The 18163-nt window shown below is 38.1% G+C and overlaps 1 protein-coding gene across 1 annotated transcript in view; it reads right to left on the bottom strand.

Moving 5' to 3' along the window:
• Positions 1 to 1705: 1705 nt before the first annotated feature.
• Positions 1706 to 18163, bottom strand: part of SDC2 (syndecan 2) — a 134594-nt gene continuing 118136 nt past the window's right edge. Inside the window, exons 3-5 of the mRNA XM_027849934.1 lie at positions 15079 to 15212; positions 4835 to 4970; positions 1706 to 3005 (exon numbers count right to left, since the gene is read on the bottom strand). Of these exons, the coding sequence (XP_027705735.1) occupies positions 2842 to 3005; positions 4835 to 4970; positions 15079 to 15212 (434 nt within the window). The 3' untranslated portion in view covers positions 1706 to 2841. The remainder of the gene's footprint in view (positions 3006 to 4834; positions 4971 to 15078; positions 15213 to 18163) is intronic.

Raw genomic sequence — 18163 nt, 5'->3', positions numbered from 1 at the left:
TATGCCAGACACTGTGAACTAAAACAAAAATTAGACTATAGAGGTCCCAACTCTCGGGGATTGTATTTTTTTTAATTGGATCAATCAGGGAAGATTAATTCACAGGTAGAGAGTAATTTACCCTTAAGGATATGGTTCACTAAGTACTTACTGAAACCGTACCATGAGTTTTTATTTTTAATAGACTATAGGTCCTAAAAGCTTTTTGGAGCTAAGTTCAGTTTTATTAGTCAAATCAAATGTTTGATCCCCAGTAATCTACTTTTCAATGGCAGATGGAATCTTTAAAAAACAAAAAAAGAACTCATCCTATCTCCATTTATACAGAACTTGGGAAAATTTCCAAGTATCTGTTACTACATGCCCTAAACACAAGAGTGATACTCAAAATAGGAATAAAAATATTGTTTTCTTCTAGTAGCTAGTCAAACAGCGAGAATTCAAGATGCATTTTAATATTTACTTTTTAAGTCACTGACTCCAGTGACTACAGCTAATAATTTTTATGTACTGCATTTAAAAAACAAAACAAAACAAAAATATAATCTAAGAACAAATATACAGTGGAAGAAAATTGGATGTCAGACTGTACAAATGAATTTTTACTTTAGGCATGACAGACTTTATTTTGGCACTTTAACAAATACTTTGCTTTACAGCAGTGACAAAATATTTGCCAGAAATTTCCTTTTCCTGGCACAGGGATTCCAAGCAATTCTAGGATTTGAATTTCACTGCCTTCTGTACAATGAGAGGTATTTCCACTACATTCCTAACTTTTTAGTAATGGATGGACATTGAATAGCTTCAGACCATGCTATTATTTCCTTTTTGTTGGTTTTTTAAAAATGAGATTGTTTCTACACTCATGGGACATAAACTTGAGTGTTAAGGCCATTGGAGTTTAAGAAGATGATGCTCTGGTGTCTGCTTTTTGGGAGACCCTTTGAAGCTCTATGAGAATTCAAAGAAGCCCCCAGAAAAATAGATCATCCTTTATTAGTGAGTTGCATGCTGGAAAAGTTTGACTACTGATATTTTTGTTCCTAAATTGGTGATTCAGAATTAGAAAAGAGAGAAAGCTTTGGTAAAACTGAAGTAGGTGATGTCCAAAGGATAAACACAGTAGAGACACACCATTTTCTTCCCAGACTATCTACACTGCTTTTCATTCATATGAATCCTTAACAGCCAGGTCTTTCTGTCATGTAGAAAGAGGTAATTCCACCTTCTTTGAAGGGAACTAAGCTAGTCCATCTTTTATGCTTCTGTTAAGCTTTCAGGAGAGAGTTAAAGCACAGTTTTTAAAGGTAAATCAAATCAACGGCTAAGCCTCAGATACCTAATTCAGGAAAACCCCTTTCATACCTTTGGAACCTATAGTCCTGAAAGAGTTATTTGCAAAAAGCACACATCTATCTCATATTGCCAGCAGCTATTCTATAGAGGTTGCAAGCCTCATAATTCACTGGCAACCTTCCAAATTTCTAAATCAACACACACACAAGCTGATATATTCAGGTTTCCTCTGATTAATTCAAAAGGGAGTCTTGCTACAAAGCAGCCTCATCCATGTCTTCTTTGGTCTTCAGTTACAAATAGCACCCCCGAAATCAAACCCACGTCATCTTTGATAAAAACAGAATCATAAGCCAATGGGAAGTGTACATTTGGTCGAAAATGTATAAAATCTATAACAATGACATTTTCCATATTAGGCCACATGATTTATTCAGTAGTGTTTATGTTCCCAAATTACAATTTATGTCTATCCATAAGACTACAAAAGTTACCATTAGAATTGTCTGTGCTTATAAAATACCAACTTCTTTTTTTTTTTACTGTTATATATACTCATTAACACCAGTCTGCGACAAGTTACATAGAATCATAGGCACTTCAAAGGCTTAAAAAGACGTTTACAACTTAAATGCATGTTTTTAAAGAACAAAAACTGATTTTTTTCTTTGAACCCCTACTCGTACCTTCAAATTGCAAGAAATTAACAAATACAGTGACCATAGGAATCTGCAGCAACTTCTCAGAATACTGTTAAGAGTCTTTGGGTCTGCTTAGGTTTGTCAGTAACTTACACCAGCTCCTCCTGATGGAAGATCTGATTAGTAAAGCTATGACTATACAGTTTTGTGATAACAACCCAATTTTACACGTTAATCTGCTGTTGCAAATCTGTCTGCAGCTACAGGTACACTGAGAAACAAAGCAAGTGTAAAATGGATATTCCAACACTCAGAAATTTATACAAAGTGGAGGTGAAGTTGTCATCTCTGAAAAATCACATTTACACTAAATTACCTTTATCTGAATTATCCAAAGACAAATTGCACCATGACTGCTACAAAAGGAATATTGGGTGGGGACAGGAGAGGGTGATGGGGTAGGGAGGGAGGGAGGAAAAGGAGCAGGGGAGAAAAACAGATAAATTAATGAAATAAGACTAACTTGTAAGACTGATCTGAGACATGCTGACAAAAATTAAACAACTTTCATCATCGAACCATAGGATAAAACAATCATATCATTGTTTTCATATTTACGCATAAAGGTTTAAAATGATTCCGTGAACATCGAGGTTTTTCCTTTTTATAAAATAATATTTTGCCACTGCTATTCACAGAACACTGCAGATGTTAAGTTTTAATTTTACGTTGTTCTAAAGGAATACATGAAAAGTTTTAAATACAATGGGACTTTATCATAAAGGTGCCAGAATGGCTCTTTAATGAAAAAAAAAAAACCAAAGATCTTCATTATTCTATGCAAAAGCTTTTATTTTAAAAAGTTCAGTGATCTCATAAATAGAGACACTAAATGGGAGTTTCACGCATAAAACTCCTTAGTAGGTGCCTTTTGATAAGCAGCACTGGATGGTTTCCGTTCTCCAAGGTCATAGCTGCCTTCATCCTTCTTTCTCATGCGATATACCAACAGCAAGATCAGGAAAATTGCAAAGAGAAAGCCAATAACTCCACCAGCAATGACAGCTGCAAGACAACAAAAGAAAGACTACTGTCAAAAGAGATGCAAAAAGATGTAGAAATCAGATTTATCAGGCTGAATGCATTTGTACTTCTATCAAGGACTTAATTCCCAAACTGAACCTTTATGAAACTAGTTAGATACAATGAAGCAACTAGGTAATTAGGCAAAGCTGGTGGTCTTAGGGAAGGCAGAATACTTTCTTTGATTAGTGTAAGCAATATTCTTCAAAAACCTCAACCAGAAGATAAATTTGGCCATGATTATTAAACCACAGCTAACTCTATATTCTGAAATGCTGTAATCTTTTGAACACTAGAATTTCATATGTGAATTCTCTGATGACTCTTCTTTTAACTGATGGGTTTCTATTTACATTCATTTCATTTCCTAAGGACGGTCATGAAAAAAGAATTTATTTTGTTCTTTAAATTACTTTTCTAGTCCCAGATTTCTTTGTATCATTTAATTTATCAGACATTCTTAAATCCACCTCATTATCTGAGGTGAAAATCCACTTAAAATCAAATAAGAATACTTCTATCAAATGAAATCAGAGACTGGGTTCTTAAGGGCTATATATAATTATTCATGCAATATATAAAAAAATAAAGATCAATCACTTTCCTAGACATAACTCAGATCTCTCTAATCTGCTCTCTAAAGTTATTAAAATAGAGTATTTGGGGGAAATCTCCTATCATCAACACATCAATTTAATATATATTAATATACATAATATATATTATGTATACATATATCCATAATATATAAATATACACAATATACATTATCTATTAATTTTATATATATAATATAATATAATACAATACAACAGGGAAATACTGCCTGCTATAAATGCCAACCCAAAATTAACTATAAAGATGATGGTGTTATCACTCCAAAAAATTATCATTTCTTCATACCAGGTAGTGTCCTTTAAAGACAACTAACTTAAAACTGAAGATTTAACACCAGTCATTTTTAAAATGGGCCATCTCTCAAACCAACAACAATTTTAATAAATACCCCAAATCTAACTACTCAAGCTCTAAAACATGCAACACAGGTTGGTTTCCAAGTTTACGTATTATTACTGGGTTCTCAATTGCTCAGGAATCCTCTCAGTCTGGCTATAAAACATATGGAGTACACAGATAGAGTGAAAAGCCTCCTCTCATGCATCTTGACTCTGAAATTTGTAGCCAGTTTATCAAAGACCACTGGCAAATTCTCAAGGGTAGTCATTTTGAATAGCGATCTCGTGATAACCACCACCACAACAACAAAAAACAAACAAACAAACACAAAAGTAGAGTGATCACTAAGTTAAATCAACAAAGTAACAAATGGCATTTTCCCCCCACATATTTGAAAGTCGGTTCAGTGCCAGTCGAGTCCTAAGAGCTCAAAATATGCTTCATAGTTAACTTCAAAGGCCAATTTGGTTCAAGGACTAAACTGTCCCAGGGCTCTTTTGGCTCAAGGATGAATTGGAGCCAGATTGGACTTCACAAAGCCTCTCTAGACCAGAAAAGACCTCTAAAATGATCTTTCCTCTTCTTTGGCTTCTCTCTGTAGGTCATGTAGTTAAATATCTACCAGACCTTCCCTGAAGATTGGCCTAGCCTCTTACCATGCATGATGAGGAAAGATTTTTAGGATTGTCTGGGTGAGTCCCAGCCCAAAGGTAACTCAGCATTCCTTTGGTTACGGATTTCTTTACTGTATATTTATTGTCCTTTCATATCTCTGTCTCTCACCTTCTTTTCCATATGTTTTGTACTGGGGTAGGGGGAGAATGGAGCTGGCTAATGTACAAAAAGCAACTCACCCGCAAGGACCTCTGTCCTCTTAAATAGATTGTCTGAGTGCTTCTCTGTATACACATTCGTATCCTCATCAGCTGCCTCAATCTTTGTGCCAGAGTCTGAGATGCGAGCTTCCTCCTTGTCGATTTCTTCAGGGGACTGAAGTACAGGGGGAAAAAAGAGAAAGAATTTTCATGCCAAAAACTTACCAGAAGAGAAAGAGGCTATAGTTACATGTACACCGTAAGGATCTCCACCATTATTTAGCACATGATCATGGAAGGCAGCAGTCCTAATTGTTGTGTCAACAAAAATGGTAGAAAGGCACATTCAGTCTATTGATCCCAGACCTAAAACTGGCAAGGACCTCAGAGGCCACATTTAGGCCAAATCTCTCATCTTACAGAGGGGGAAACAGAGGCCAAAGTGACCTGCCCAAGAGCACAGAGGGAATAAGGGTCAGAAGCAGAACTTGAACCCAGGTCCTCTGACTCTGGAACCAGATTTTTTCCTTTCTCTCTCGTTCTGTACCTCCCTTATACATGTACATGTAAAAAGATCACAAGGTTTGGAAGGAGAGCCCTCCAGGTTGGAATCAAGACTTGGCTACTTATTATTATGTGACCTCATAAGAATCTACCTGACTGTCACAAGTGAAAAGCACTTAAAAATCACATAAATCAGCAGATGATATCAGAGATCATATTTTTAAGGGCTAGATGTATTATTCTGCAAAATATGAAAAAAAAGTTCACCTCTCTCAGTTTCCTCATCTGTAAAGTGGACTAGACGATGTCTAGGGACCCTCCTCTGCTCTAAATCAATGATCTGTACTCTCTCACTATCAACTTATCTGACTCCCCCGCCCCCCCAACAATTATAGTTTCCCCTGTCCAGGCACTGCTTCATTGAAATTATTCAATGGTCACCAATTCTTTCCATGACTTCCAAGGGTACAGAACAGGAAATCAGAGCCCCAGCTTCCAGTCTTTCAGTAAATAAACATTTATTAAGCAACAACTATGTGCTAGGCTCTGTATGCTAAGCACTGGGAATTCAAAGAAAGATAAAAGACAGTGCCTTCTCTCACGGAGCTCACAGCCTGATGGGGAAGATAACATACAAACAATTATGTACAAATAAGCTACAAACAGGATAAAGCAGAAATAATCAATAGAGGGAAAGCACTAGAGTTAAGGGTGATCCTTACCAGCTTTTCCAATTACTAGCTCTGTAACCCAAAGCAAGTCACTTGATCACACAATCTCAGCTCGTTCATCTGTAAAATGTTGAGGTGGATACTCTCCATGTCCCTTTTGAACTATACCATTATCCGTTTTTTGTGTTCCCCAGTTTACATCTCTAGAGTGGATCTTTCATCCTGGTTCAGTTCTGTATTCCCAGATGTCTTCATTTACATATCCCGTGACCACAAACTGATGATTGTTGTTGTTGTTCAGTCACGTCCAACTAGTCATGACCCTGTGGACCATACTGTCCATGATTTTTTTTTGGTGGGGGAGAAGGGAGGGTGAGGTAGGGCAAAGATACTGCAGTGGTTTGCTATTTCCTTCTCCAGTTCATTTTACAGATGAAGAAACCGAGGCAAACAGGGTTATGTGATTTGCCCAGAGTCACACAGCTAGTAAGTGCCTGAGTCTGGATTTGAATTCACATCATCCTGACGTCTATCCACTGAGTCATCTAGCTATCCCAAATTGATCATGCCTAACAATAAATTCATGATCATCACCAACAAACCACCCCTTCTTCCAAGTTTCTGCCATTGTCCCAGCACCACAGGAGGCAAACCTTGGTGTCATCTTGGACTCCTTCCCACTGCCATTTTTTTTCTTTGTCACCCTTTCAAATGAGTGTCTTCTTTTTCTATTCTAGGTCCTCATAACCCCATGCTTGAATTACCTGGGCAGATTCCTCACTGGTCTTCCTGATTCCATCTTTCTTCTTGCCCCAACATGAAGCTGCTAGCTACTGTCTACTAAATGGCCCCCCACATGGCCTGCACATTCTTACTTCTTTGCTTCTCCCCGCTTCTGTTCTTTACACCTGGAATATCATTCCCCTTCATCAATCCAAATCTACTAACTTCTTCTGAGGTACATTCCTGGCTACCCAGCCCACTGTGATCTTTAAGTTCTATGACCTCATATGGCACTTAATGTAAATCACTTATCAAATGCTTGGTGGTATGTCAGCTTCTAATGCCCTTGAGTTGTTTCTCCTTCAACTTATCTTCCCAGATAGATTTCTTGAGTGTAAGGACCATGTTTTCCACTTCTTCTGTATCACTTATGTTCCTTAGCCCAGAATGAGTACACAACCAGAGCTTAAAAAAATACAAAATGTTAAATCTGGAAAGGACGTGAGACAGCATCTAATCCAATGATAATACCCAATCACTTTGTGCTACCGATAAGGGTTTTTGGAGTGGGAAAGGGATATTTCTTTTAATCTAATAGCATCCTGCTCATTAGAAATATAATTTAACACATATCAGAGTGGCCTGAATAAATGAGATTCCAAAGATACAGCTGGTGTATTTAACTAATAATAATGTTGTTGTTGTTGAATCATTTCTGATTCTCCGTGGCCCCATTTGGGTTTTCTTGGCAAAGATACTGGAGTGGTTTGCCATTTCCTTTTCCAGCTCATTTTACAGATGAGGAAACTGAGGCAAACAAGGTTAAGTGGCTTGCCCAAGGTCACACAGCTAGTAAGTATCTGAAACCAAATTTGAACTCAGGAAGATGAGTCTTCCTGACTCCAGGCTTGGTGCTCTATCCACTGTATTACTTAGCTGTCCCTAATAATAATAATAAGGATATAACAATAATAACAACTAGCATTTATATGGTGCTTTAAGGTTTATAAAGCATTTATCTTGTCGTCTCTTTTGATTCTTACAATACCCTATAAGGTAGATGCTATTACTAGCCCCATTCATACAGATGAAGAAACAGGCTGGCATGGGTTAAATAACTTGCCAAGGGTCACACGGGAAGTGTCAAGAGGCAGGATTCGAATTCGGATCTTTTTGACTCCAAGTCCTAGACTGTCTAAGTACTATGCCACCCAGGCACCTCAAAGGTCCCTGTAGCATGTATATTAACAATGAATATGAATGAGCCAAGAGTATAAAACGTCTGTCAAAAATGCTAATATGATCTTTGGCTATGTTAATTAATACAAAGTATATGAATGAGATGGTTGAGAATCCCACTGTTCCCTGTTCAGATCAAGCCAAAGCAGAAGTATTGGGCTTAGCTATGGACACCATACTTTCAGAGGGATACGACAAGTTGGACTGTGCAGAATCAGGTGAAGATAATAGGTATGTTTTATTTGGGAGAATATAAGTTATTTTTTTGCAGGGGGGGAGGGGGGCGGTGAGAAGAGGAAGGGGAAGAGGGAAAGGGAAGGTGATTATTGTCCCAAAATATCTGAAGTTCATGTAGAAGAGAAATTAGACTTATTCTACTTAGCTCACAAATGAAAAATTAAGATCAATGGATGCATGACACAAGAAGTCATGTTCCAGTATCAGCATAAGGAAGAATATCTTAATAATTAGAACCAACTAATAATGTGATTTGTTGCTTCTGGAGACAGTGATTTTCCTGTCACAGTAGGTCCCCAACTAAAATTGAGGTGAGTACTTGTTGCAGATGTTTTTGAGGGGATTCATATCTCAAGCAAAGAGTTAGACCTGAGAGTGGTGTCAAACTCAAATAGAAACGGATCCCTGCTGATATTCTGTATTTATTTTGTTAAACATCTCCCAGTGGTTTTTAATCTGGTTCAGGTCCCACTGAGGAGTTTTCAGGCCACTTGAGGTAGGTCAGAAGTTTAACACCTTTCAACCAGATGATCTCTAAGGTTCTAGGATTCCAATTCTAGAATTCTACAATTACATAAGTCTCTTTTAGCTCTAAAATTCTATTAATGCTGTACACACACAAAATGAATTAAATAGTAAATGAACTATCTTGAAGTTTATCCAGAAGATTTTATTTTAGGAAGCATCATTCATTTGTCTTTTTTCAATTAGTAAAATCATAATGGATGAAAAGTGAATATGATAACCCACATTCTACTGTGTAACCTCAGGAGCATCGCTTAACTTCCCTGGGACTGAGTTTTTTCATCTGTAAAAAAGATCTAGACTCAGTGGTTTCTAAGACCCTTCCAGCTCAAGATCTATGATATCCTATGAGCTTATAAATAGAAATATCAAAACAATAGACTTGCCAGTTACTTTGCGTATCTGGTTTCCATATCTCCATGTGTTTGACATTTAAAGAAAATTGTTTTAGCATGGTTACATTTATAGGAATTGTATATTACTATGTCTTAGTCTTTTCCATATTTCCCATCTAAATACGAGGCCTAACCATCTGGACCACCGTCATCACATCTAATTGTGAGCACAAGAGGAAGTATGGATTGTATGGAAGATAAAGTATAAATCTCTAGAGAACTTAAAGAACCTGAAAAAAGTCTTATTAAACAGTACATAGTTAAAGCCTAAAAAGCAGATAATGATGACTGGCCTTGAACCCAAATGCAGGGTGCTAGATATGAGTAATGTGGGACTCCAAGCTGCAATAAAGTTCGAGGAGGAAAAAAAGTTAAAGGAAACGCAACAAATCTGATAAAGGGAAAGCCATGAGTTATGATGACAAATAAAACAGAGGGGAAAAAGTTAGGGTGGAGATTTGGTCAGGGTCTACAAGGTCTACAAGACGTTCACAGATTCACAGAACTTTAGAGCTGGAATCTTTGACCTTAAAGGTCATCTGCTCAATTCTTCTCATTTTACAGATAAAGAAACTGAGGTTAAGTGATTTTGTCCAAGGCCATATAGAGATAGTAGGGTGGCAAAGTTGGGCTTAAAACTAAGTCTTCAGGGTCCTGCTAGTCCAGTGCTCTTTTACATGCCCCTAAAAATAATTTAAAATGGAAAAAAAATAAAAGAGGAAGGTATGAATAAGTGACTAGCAGAAGGTACACCTCCCTTCCCTCTGACAAGATGGCTCTTTCCAGAACCTCCGTTTAAGGAAGGTGCTCAGGCTATCTCTGTCTCATTTTGCTCCAGGCTGCACCTCTATCATGCCCCATCTTTTCATCCTGATGCTCTCTCTGGCCCTGGAATTCAGTCACTGGAAGCACTCTCCATCTCCACAGCTTCTCTCTCTGATGGGATGCCTTCTCCTAAAATCTCTATTTAAAGAAGGTATCTAGGAGCAGCTAGGTGGTACAGTGGATAGAGCTCCAGCCTTGGAGTCAGGAGAACTGGACTTCAAATCTGGCCTCAGACACTTGACACTTACTAGCTGTGTGACCCTGGGCAAGTCACTTAACCCTGACTGCCTCACCAAAAAGCAATAAATAAATAAATAAAATAAAGAAGGTATCCAGGCTAGCCTTGTCTTGTTTCTCTCCAGCCTTTCTATACCATCCTCTCTCTCTCTCACCTCCTTTTCAATTTCCTCATACAGGTTGTCTACTCTCTTTAGAATGTAAGCTTGAGGCAAAGGACTGTTTTTCTTTTCTGTTTATATTTGCATTCTCAGTGCCAGGCACATAGCAAGCACTTAATAAGTATTGTTTTGTTGACTTGACGGGTTAAGTTTATTAGCTTGTCATATGACATTACCACCAATAGCAGTTTCTCAATAAACAACAATCTCTTACTAGATCTATTAGAAAGTCTGATACCCTTACCTTCCAAACCTTAAGAAATTGTGTGCAGTCGTGATCCTCTACCTGACATGAATCACAGTTAAAGGACCATAGAAAAATTATCTTCTCATTGCAATATGCGGTGCTCCCAAGAGCTTGATTAACTATATTCTAGAGTAAGCCTAGGCACAATTTAGTGACTCACAAAGAATTCCCAGGCCTTCATATGCCAAGACAAAGTCAAAGAGAACTAGCAAATTTAATTTGCAATACATAATAGACTGAGTTCTTTCCACTTCTCAAGTGTTTTATGCTCAATTCTTCTTTCCAAGATATCTCAGTAGAAGCCTGGATTTGATCGGTTGTCCTGCCGGCAGAGATGCAGCTCAATTATCCCAGGAATAATTATCCAGTTCGTGGATTATCTAGGTCCTAAGTCCATGGATCTTTCAGTCATTTCACTGGGGAACAAGGCTGAACTTAATGGCTGAAATGAAGTTGGCAGATCAACTCTGAATTTAACTCATCAACGCCATCCTTGGCCCATACTAAAAATAATCATATGAAATTTTCCTCGGGTTCTAACTGCCCTTAAAGTCATCTATGCTGGAATAACTATTACTTCAGATTTAGCTCCATGGCCATGCAAAAGACATTACACATTTCTGTTTGCAGGAATCTGGCTAACTGTGGGCAACATCCCTGAGATTGATAATCAGCCTCCAATTTCCCCCAAATCTCAAAACATTCTGAATAGTTTGTTCCCTTTAAATTTTAGTAGACTGGATATACAGAAATGGGCACAGCACTCTAAGACTGCATCATTAAGAGAAAAATAAATCATTGTAAGATATAGAAAGTAACAATATGCTGTTTCGATGCCTTAGAAGTTCCATATGTCTGCCAAATCAAATTAAGACTAGGCAGCATAAGCAATTAAATGCAGTCAATTAAAGATTTGTCACATCCATCTCTAGTTTGAATTTCACGGAAATGAAATGGGACTAACGGATGGGCAAGCCTTTGCTTAAACAAACACCTGACTGCTTCCCAGTTGTTTATAATTTAATAAGTAGATAGACTGTCAAAACACTGACATGCAATATCCTGCATCAGTGCCACAGTGAAGCTAAGGGAAACTTTCAAATTCAAAACGTCCATAGAAGACATCGTTCAAAATCCTGGAGGCAACATTAATTGCACCACGGAGCTGCATAACAGAACTTTCAATTAATGTGATTTATGGTAGGACCTCTTTCAGCACATTCAGCATCCTAACTTATGAAAGAATTAACTGTGTTTAGGCTTCCTTAACTTCTGAACTTTTTGATCTGGTATCTGTTTGCATCCTTTGCGCCTTGATCCCATATCAAAAAAGAGTTTGCAGAGTCACCAGAAGAGGCCAGAACTGATTTTTTAGTCAGTCAGGCCATATTATGTTCAAAACATTCCTCCCCATCTCCACATACCCAGTCATATATCTGACATCTTTATTAATAATGTGACTAACTCAACCAAGAGGGCTGTTTTTGCCTAGGTTCAATTATTAAAACCTACATGTTGAAGTCCTTCACTAAAGCAAAATTAAAAGGCAGGAAATGGCAAAAACTTAGCAGCAGCAATTCTGGATATTCGTAACACAGACACCTGGACTAGAATCTGGGAGCTTCATAATTCATTCTTTATCATTTGTACTTTTACTTCTTTCTCTTTTCCTTCCACTTCCCCCTTTTATCTCTCTCCTTCCCTCTTCCCTTTTCTCTTTCTCTCCTCCTTTCCTCCCTCTACCCTCTTTCCCCATTTCCTCCTTCCCTTCCCTCACTCCCTTCTCCTTCCTTCCTGTCCTGCTCCATCACCTTTTCATTTTTCCAGTCCTCCATTCCACTTTTTCTCCATTCAATAAACTTTATCGAGTATTCACAAGAGACCATGTTAGTAACACAGGGGAAAGACAAAAATAATTAACAAACAGTTCTTGCCCTCCTTTCCTTTCTCTGCCTCAGATCACTCAATGGTACCAATACATACTGCTATCCCAGTGGCATCCAGAACCACAGGGCTTGCCACCTCCTGTATGACACTGAATTCTGGAGTTCAACTTCATTCAGGTCTACAATTTACTACTCATGCACAAAGGGTGCTAGTCATGAGAGGCAATAGCAAACTCCTAAGAATTCTCCCAAATGGAATTAAATAAAAAGAGTAGCAACTCATACATAAGCAAGCCTTAAGCAAGAAGTTATAAATGAGAGGATTCCACTCCCCTCACTTTGTGAAATTAGTCAGAAGCATTCAGGAAATTTTCATCCCTACTTTTAACAGTGTAGTTTTCCTAATTCTCTCTATTGTTGAAAATTGGTAAGATAATTTCCTAATCATAACAGTGGGAAAGTAGGTTCTCTTTATGCTTGTCTTTCTGTTTCTTTCCTTCTCCTTCCCCCATCCCCCTCCTTCTTGTCTCTCCTTCCCTCTTTGCCACGCACCCTTATAAGCTTTCCATTCCTAGCTTGTTCCCCCTTCACCAAATCCAATTCAGCCAGTAGTAGTGGTAGTGGTAGTAGTAATAGCAGTAGCAGTAGTAGTAAACTACTTTCTATACATAAAAGAAACAAGGTAGTGGTTAGTGAGAAGAAGTATGGTATAGTATAGAGGTAGGGAACCTGTGGCCTCGAGGCCCTCTATGTCCTCAAGTGTGGCCCTTTGACTGAATCCAAACTTCACAGAACACATCCCCTTAATAAAAGGATTTGTTCTGTAAAATTTGGACTCAGTCAAAAAAGCTGTAACCAAAGACCTAGAAGGCCACAGGTTTCCCACCCCTATGGAGGACTGGACTTGGGAGACGCGAAGATCTGGCTCTATATCCCATCTCAGACACTTACTATCTGTGTAGGACTATGAACAAGTTACTTAACCTAGATGGAATGTTGGCTAGTACACTAGACTTGGAGTTAGGAGATCTGAACACAAATCCTGCTTCACATTAACTGTGTGATCCTGGGAAAGTAAGTTAATCCCCTCTCAGTCTCAGTTTCCTCATATTTAAGATGGGGATAATAGTAACACCTACCTCCCAGGGTTGTTGTGAGGAACAAAGAGATAACATATATTGTATAAATCACTTTTCAAACCTTACAGCTTTATTATATAAAGACTGACTATCAGTAACCTATGTTTCAATTTGTTGCTGCTGTTGCTTAGTTGTTTCAGTCTGACTCTTTATGACCCCTTTCTGGAGAGTTTTCTTGGCAAAGATACTGGAGTGGTTTTCCATTTCCTCCTCCAGCTCATTTTACAGATGAGGAAACAAAGGCAAACAGGGTTGAGTGACTTGCCCAAGGTAAGACTGCTAGTAAGAGTCTGAGGCCAGATCTGAACTCGGGAAGACGGGTCTTCCTGATTCTAAACCCAGTGCTCTAACCATTACACCATCTAGCTGCCTATGTTTCAGGTTAGGCATCTGTAAAATGAAGAGGCTGGATTGGATGGCCTCTAAGGTCCCATCTCGCTCCAAATCTATGATGCTGAAATCCCACAACTTGTCCTTGGACCGCTCCTATCTGAATCCCATTGGAAATAATAGAATAAGATAATAAGACCCACAGATGACTTGATAGAATGTTGGAAAGGTTGCAGTGTGCTGTGTACCTCACAACAACCCCAGGAGGTAGGCACTACAGGTTTTAATTATCCCTATTTTACATGAGACAAGCTTAGGATGGTAAGTGACTTGCCCGGGATCACACAGCTAAGAGGTGTTTGAACCCAGGTCTCCCTGACTCCAATTTCAGCTCTGTACTTTCCCTTATAATTAGACTGGTGTACTTTGGCACGGTGGCTTTTCTGGAGAGTCACCCATCACCCCCCATAGCATCCAGCTCTTGAAAACACAAGGGGACAGGAAGGGAAAATATCGATCGTAGATTCAGAGATTATTACCACTGGAAAATCAACTTTAAAAACACAAGGCTCCCAATACTGTGGCCCAAACCAGATTAAAATATAACTAGAAAATATTTACAATAAAAATACAGCCTGAAGGGATCCTTAACCCCAACCTTCCTATCTGGGTTTGATACCACTGGTATAGGGAACAAGTGAGTAAGAAATTTCCTATGCCTATGAAAATCAGCAACTATTCTACAACTGTCTCATTACCTGAAAAATGAACTTGTACATGTTTGCATATAAATGTACTTGGTGAAATGAAAGCTGAAAAATGAATTTCTTGGCTTTGGGGTTTAAACTCTAAATGAACTGAAAAGACTTTGCTTTGTTCTTCTCATCTGTGCTGTGCACATTTTTGCTTATAAACCCCTAGAGGACCCGGATTATTTCCTCAAAGGAGAAACAGGGGCAGGCCAGAGACACACATGTATGGGCAATCAGACAGGTTAAAAAGTCAGAGACTGTCATGAAGGTAGGCACAGTACAATTAGTAATACACCTTTAAGAAATTATGTAGAGATGTGATTTTACAAAGGGTCTCTTAAAATGGTCTATCCTTAATGTTTTTAAAAAACCCAAACTATGAAGACACATTAGGATGATCACGAGAGCACACCTTTGTCTGAGCAGGAATCTTAGTCTGAATTTTCACTGTAGTCATCTCAACTTTTGGAACATCACTAGTGAATGGTATCTTTGGAATTGTTCGGGATGTTGGCATCTGTGGACTTTCTCCTTCCTCCTCAGCTCCTGAAACAACAAATAAAAATCAATATGAGAAATAGGAAACATAGCTAGAACATTATCTGACCCTGAGAACAGCGCTGTTCTTATAAAATATTCAACTTTCATTTATCTGGCTCCAATTTTCCTTTGGGAATGAAAGAGGATAAGAATTGGATTTTATTGGTATAGGGAACTCTCAGATGAGAAATTTCCCGCTACCAATGCAGATTGGCAGCTTCTCTAAAGCTTATTATAGTTTTAGAGAGTTGCCTAAAGCACAGAGAGGTTAAGCGGTTTGCCTAGCCACACTGCCAGTATGTGTCAGAGGTAAAACTTGAACCCAGATCTTCCTGGCTCTTAAGGCCAGCTCTCCATCTAATATTTTGCATTGCCTCTTAATCTTATCACATTGGGATGAAAAGGTGATGCAAAGGTGGGAATCTGATGCTCTGAAGAATAATGGCAATTACTTCCATTTTCTAGTCTTCTTACCTAGAGACCACCGTCCTTCCATTTTGGTGCTACCTTCTAACTTATATCTTTTTTGGGGGGGATGGGGGTGATGCAATTGGGGTTAAGTGACTTGCCCAGGGTCACATTGCTAGTAAGTGGACTTGTATAATTCTTAAAGGTTTATGAGATTCAACCACAATGTTCTTTTTAATGTTTAATTAATTGCTAGATGTTTATGAAAAGTCAATCAGCATCTTCAGAATCCTTTTAATTACCTTGAATGGGTAGCCAAAGAAAATAGCAATGTTGTGAACCTATATTGGATTAATAAAATAAGCACTTCAGAAATACCAAGACAGATGTTCCTGGATATCTTTTTGTGTCTATCCCTTGCTTTTTTGTTTCTACTACCCTAGTTGAGGGCCTTACCCCCTCATTCTGGATTACTGATTGCAAGTCTCCTAATTATTCTTTCTGCCTCTGATCTCCTGCCTTTCTGATCTCTACTAATTCTCTCTACCATACAACTTTGATCAAGTCACTCATCTCTTTCATCATTTTCCACTGCCCTAGTGGGAAACACCACAGAATAATCATAAAGATGTTAAGACTTAGAAAGAATCTTAGAGATTTTTACTAGTCCAACTTCCTTATTTTATAGATGAGGAAACTTAGACATCCCTTGATCTTTTCCAACCAATTTCCTCGATCTTTTCCAACCAATCTTTCTGACTGTCTCTCAGTACATGAAAACTACAGGAATCAGGCTGATGTACTAAAAGCAAAGGAGAGGGGTGGGGGAAGAGATGTCCCGTAAGGTACCCTGCAAATTCCTGGCTCTGCATCTCCATCATGCTCCAGAAACCTCTTCAACCCAAAAGGTCATGTCAACCCTGAAATTCATGATTTGGAGGTATCCCATGTCACTGAAGCCCCTCTCTCTGATTGGCTGGCCCTCCCCAGAATCTCCACTCAAGTAAGGTACCCAGGACAGCCACCTCTTCATTTCTCACCAGGCTGCAATGCAGACTTCCGCATCATGTCAGGCACCTTCCCTTATTCACCCACCTCGTCCCTTTTTAGTTTCATTTTATGTCTTCCCTCATTAGAACATAAACTCCTTGAAGGCAAGATCTGTCTTTCTTTTTGCTTATACTTGTACTCCCAGTATCAATTAATTAATTACTATATGCTTGGCATAATAAGCACCTAATTAATGCTTGTTGATTCACTGACATCTCTGTCCATACCATTCATTCTTCCTAGAATGTTTTCTCATCTCCTATTGACTAATCTGAATCCTACCCTATTTCTCATAGGTCACCTTCTCCATTAAATTTCCCCTGATTAGTCAAACCCCTAGAAATCTCTTCCATCCTCTGAAATCCTATAGTAATTATTTCTGGATCACTCCTTTGGCACTTTATGATATGCTTCCATGTATAAAACATATTTTTTATATAACCATGTTTTACCTCCCCAATTACGTTAGAAAAAAACTTTGCATTGCCTCAATATGTCAGAAACATACTAGGTGCTAAATAAATACTCACTGATTGAATGGCTTGATCTATGGTAGGAAGATTATTATTGCTTTTGCTTTTACTTGATCCTCTGGTCATAAATTGGATTTTATTTCTTCCTCTTGCCCACTTTAACATCATCTCATAGTCTATCCATCATGTATGGTATGATTAGATTATTCTTCTAGGATTCGGGTAAATTAAGAATGCACTCAATATTACTATTTAATTTATAAAGGTGTCTCATTTTTCTATCTTAATCTTCTACCTAAATTTTTCAATGAAGAACAGTTACTGGAAAATTATGATTTACAATAAAATTAATTTCCTATAGATTTAGCTCATGGTTTCAAATTTCCCTTTGCCCATTTTACTTTTGAACATCTAAATTCTTCACTGGGTCACCTACAAAGACTCAAAGGACATTAGGAAGACTTGTAAAGGGCAATGGAAAAATATGTTAGTGGGCTAAGCAGATTCACTATGGTGACTTGAATGTGAGAAGGGACATAAAAAGAAACTGAAAAAAGTGATTCATAAGACATCATGAAAACTGTGAATGACTGGAAACATAGTGGGCTATTCATGCCGTGAGACTGAGGGATAATATGTATCTAGCCTAAGTGCTACAATGATATTAGAAGAAGAAGGAGAAGGCACCTTGAAGAGACTGTCTGTGGAAGATTTATGGGAAGACCTGGATAGGACAGGCACAAGAAAAGCATGGAAGTATTGCAATGTACATTCGTGAGGAGAATGTCAACACCACCAACACAGATGCATCTACATACCAAAGTATCCACTTGTTATACTTAGCATAATAATCTCAAGAATACCTTTCTGGCAACTGGCCTGTTAATCCATCAACAATTTGTGTACAATATGTTTGACTTGTTCACAAAGTGAATGACTTAATCTTTAAAGAATTACTTGCATTTGAATAAGAAATGACGATGAAAAAAGTTAACAGGTTAGACTAAGGGCTAAGAATATTTATAT

This window comes from Vombatus ursinus, unplaced genomic scaffold (assembly GCF_900497805.2).
Source record: "Vombatus ursinus unplaced genomic scaffold, bare-nosed wombat genome assembly UNPS02008961.1, whole genome shotgun sequence".
Classification (NCBI taxonomy): Eukaryota; Metazoa; Chordata; class Mammalia; order Diprotodontia; family Vombatidae; genus Vombatus; species Vombatus ursinus.
Note: the sequence above shows the minus strand (reverse complement) of the source record. Positions and strands in the feature narration are given on the sequence as shown.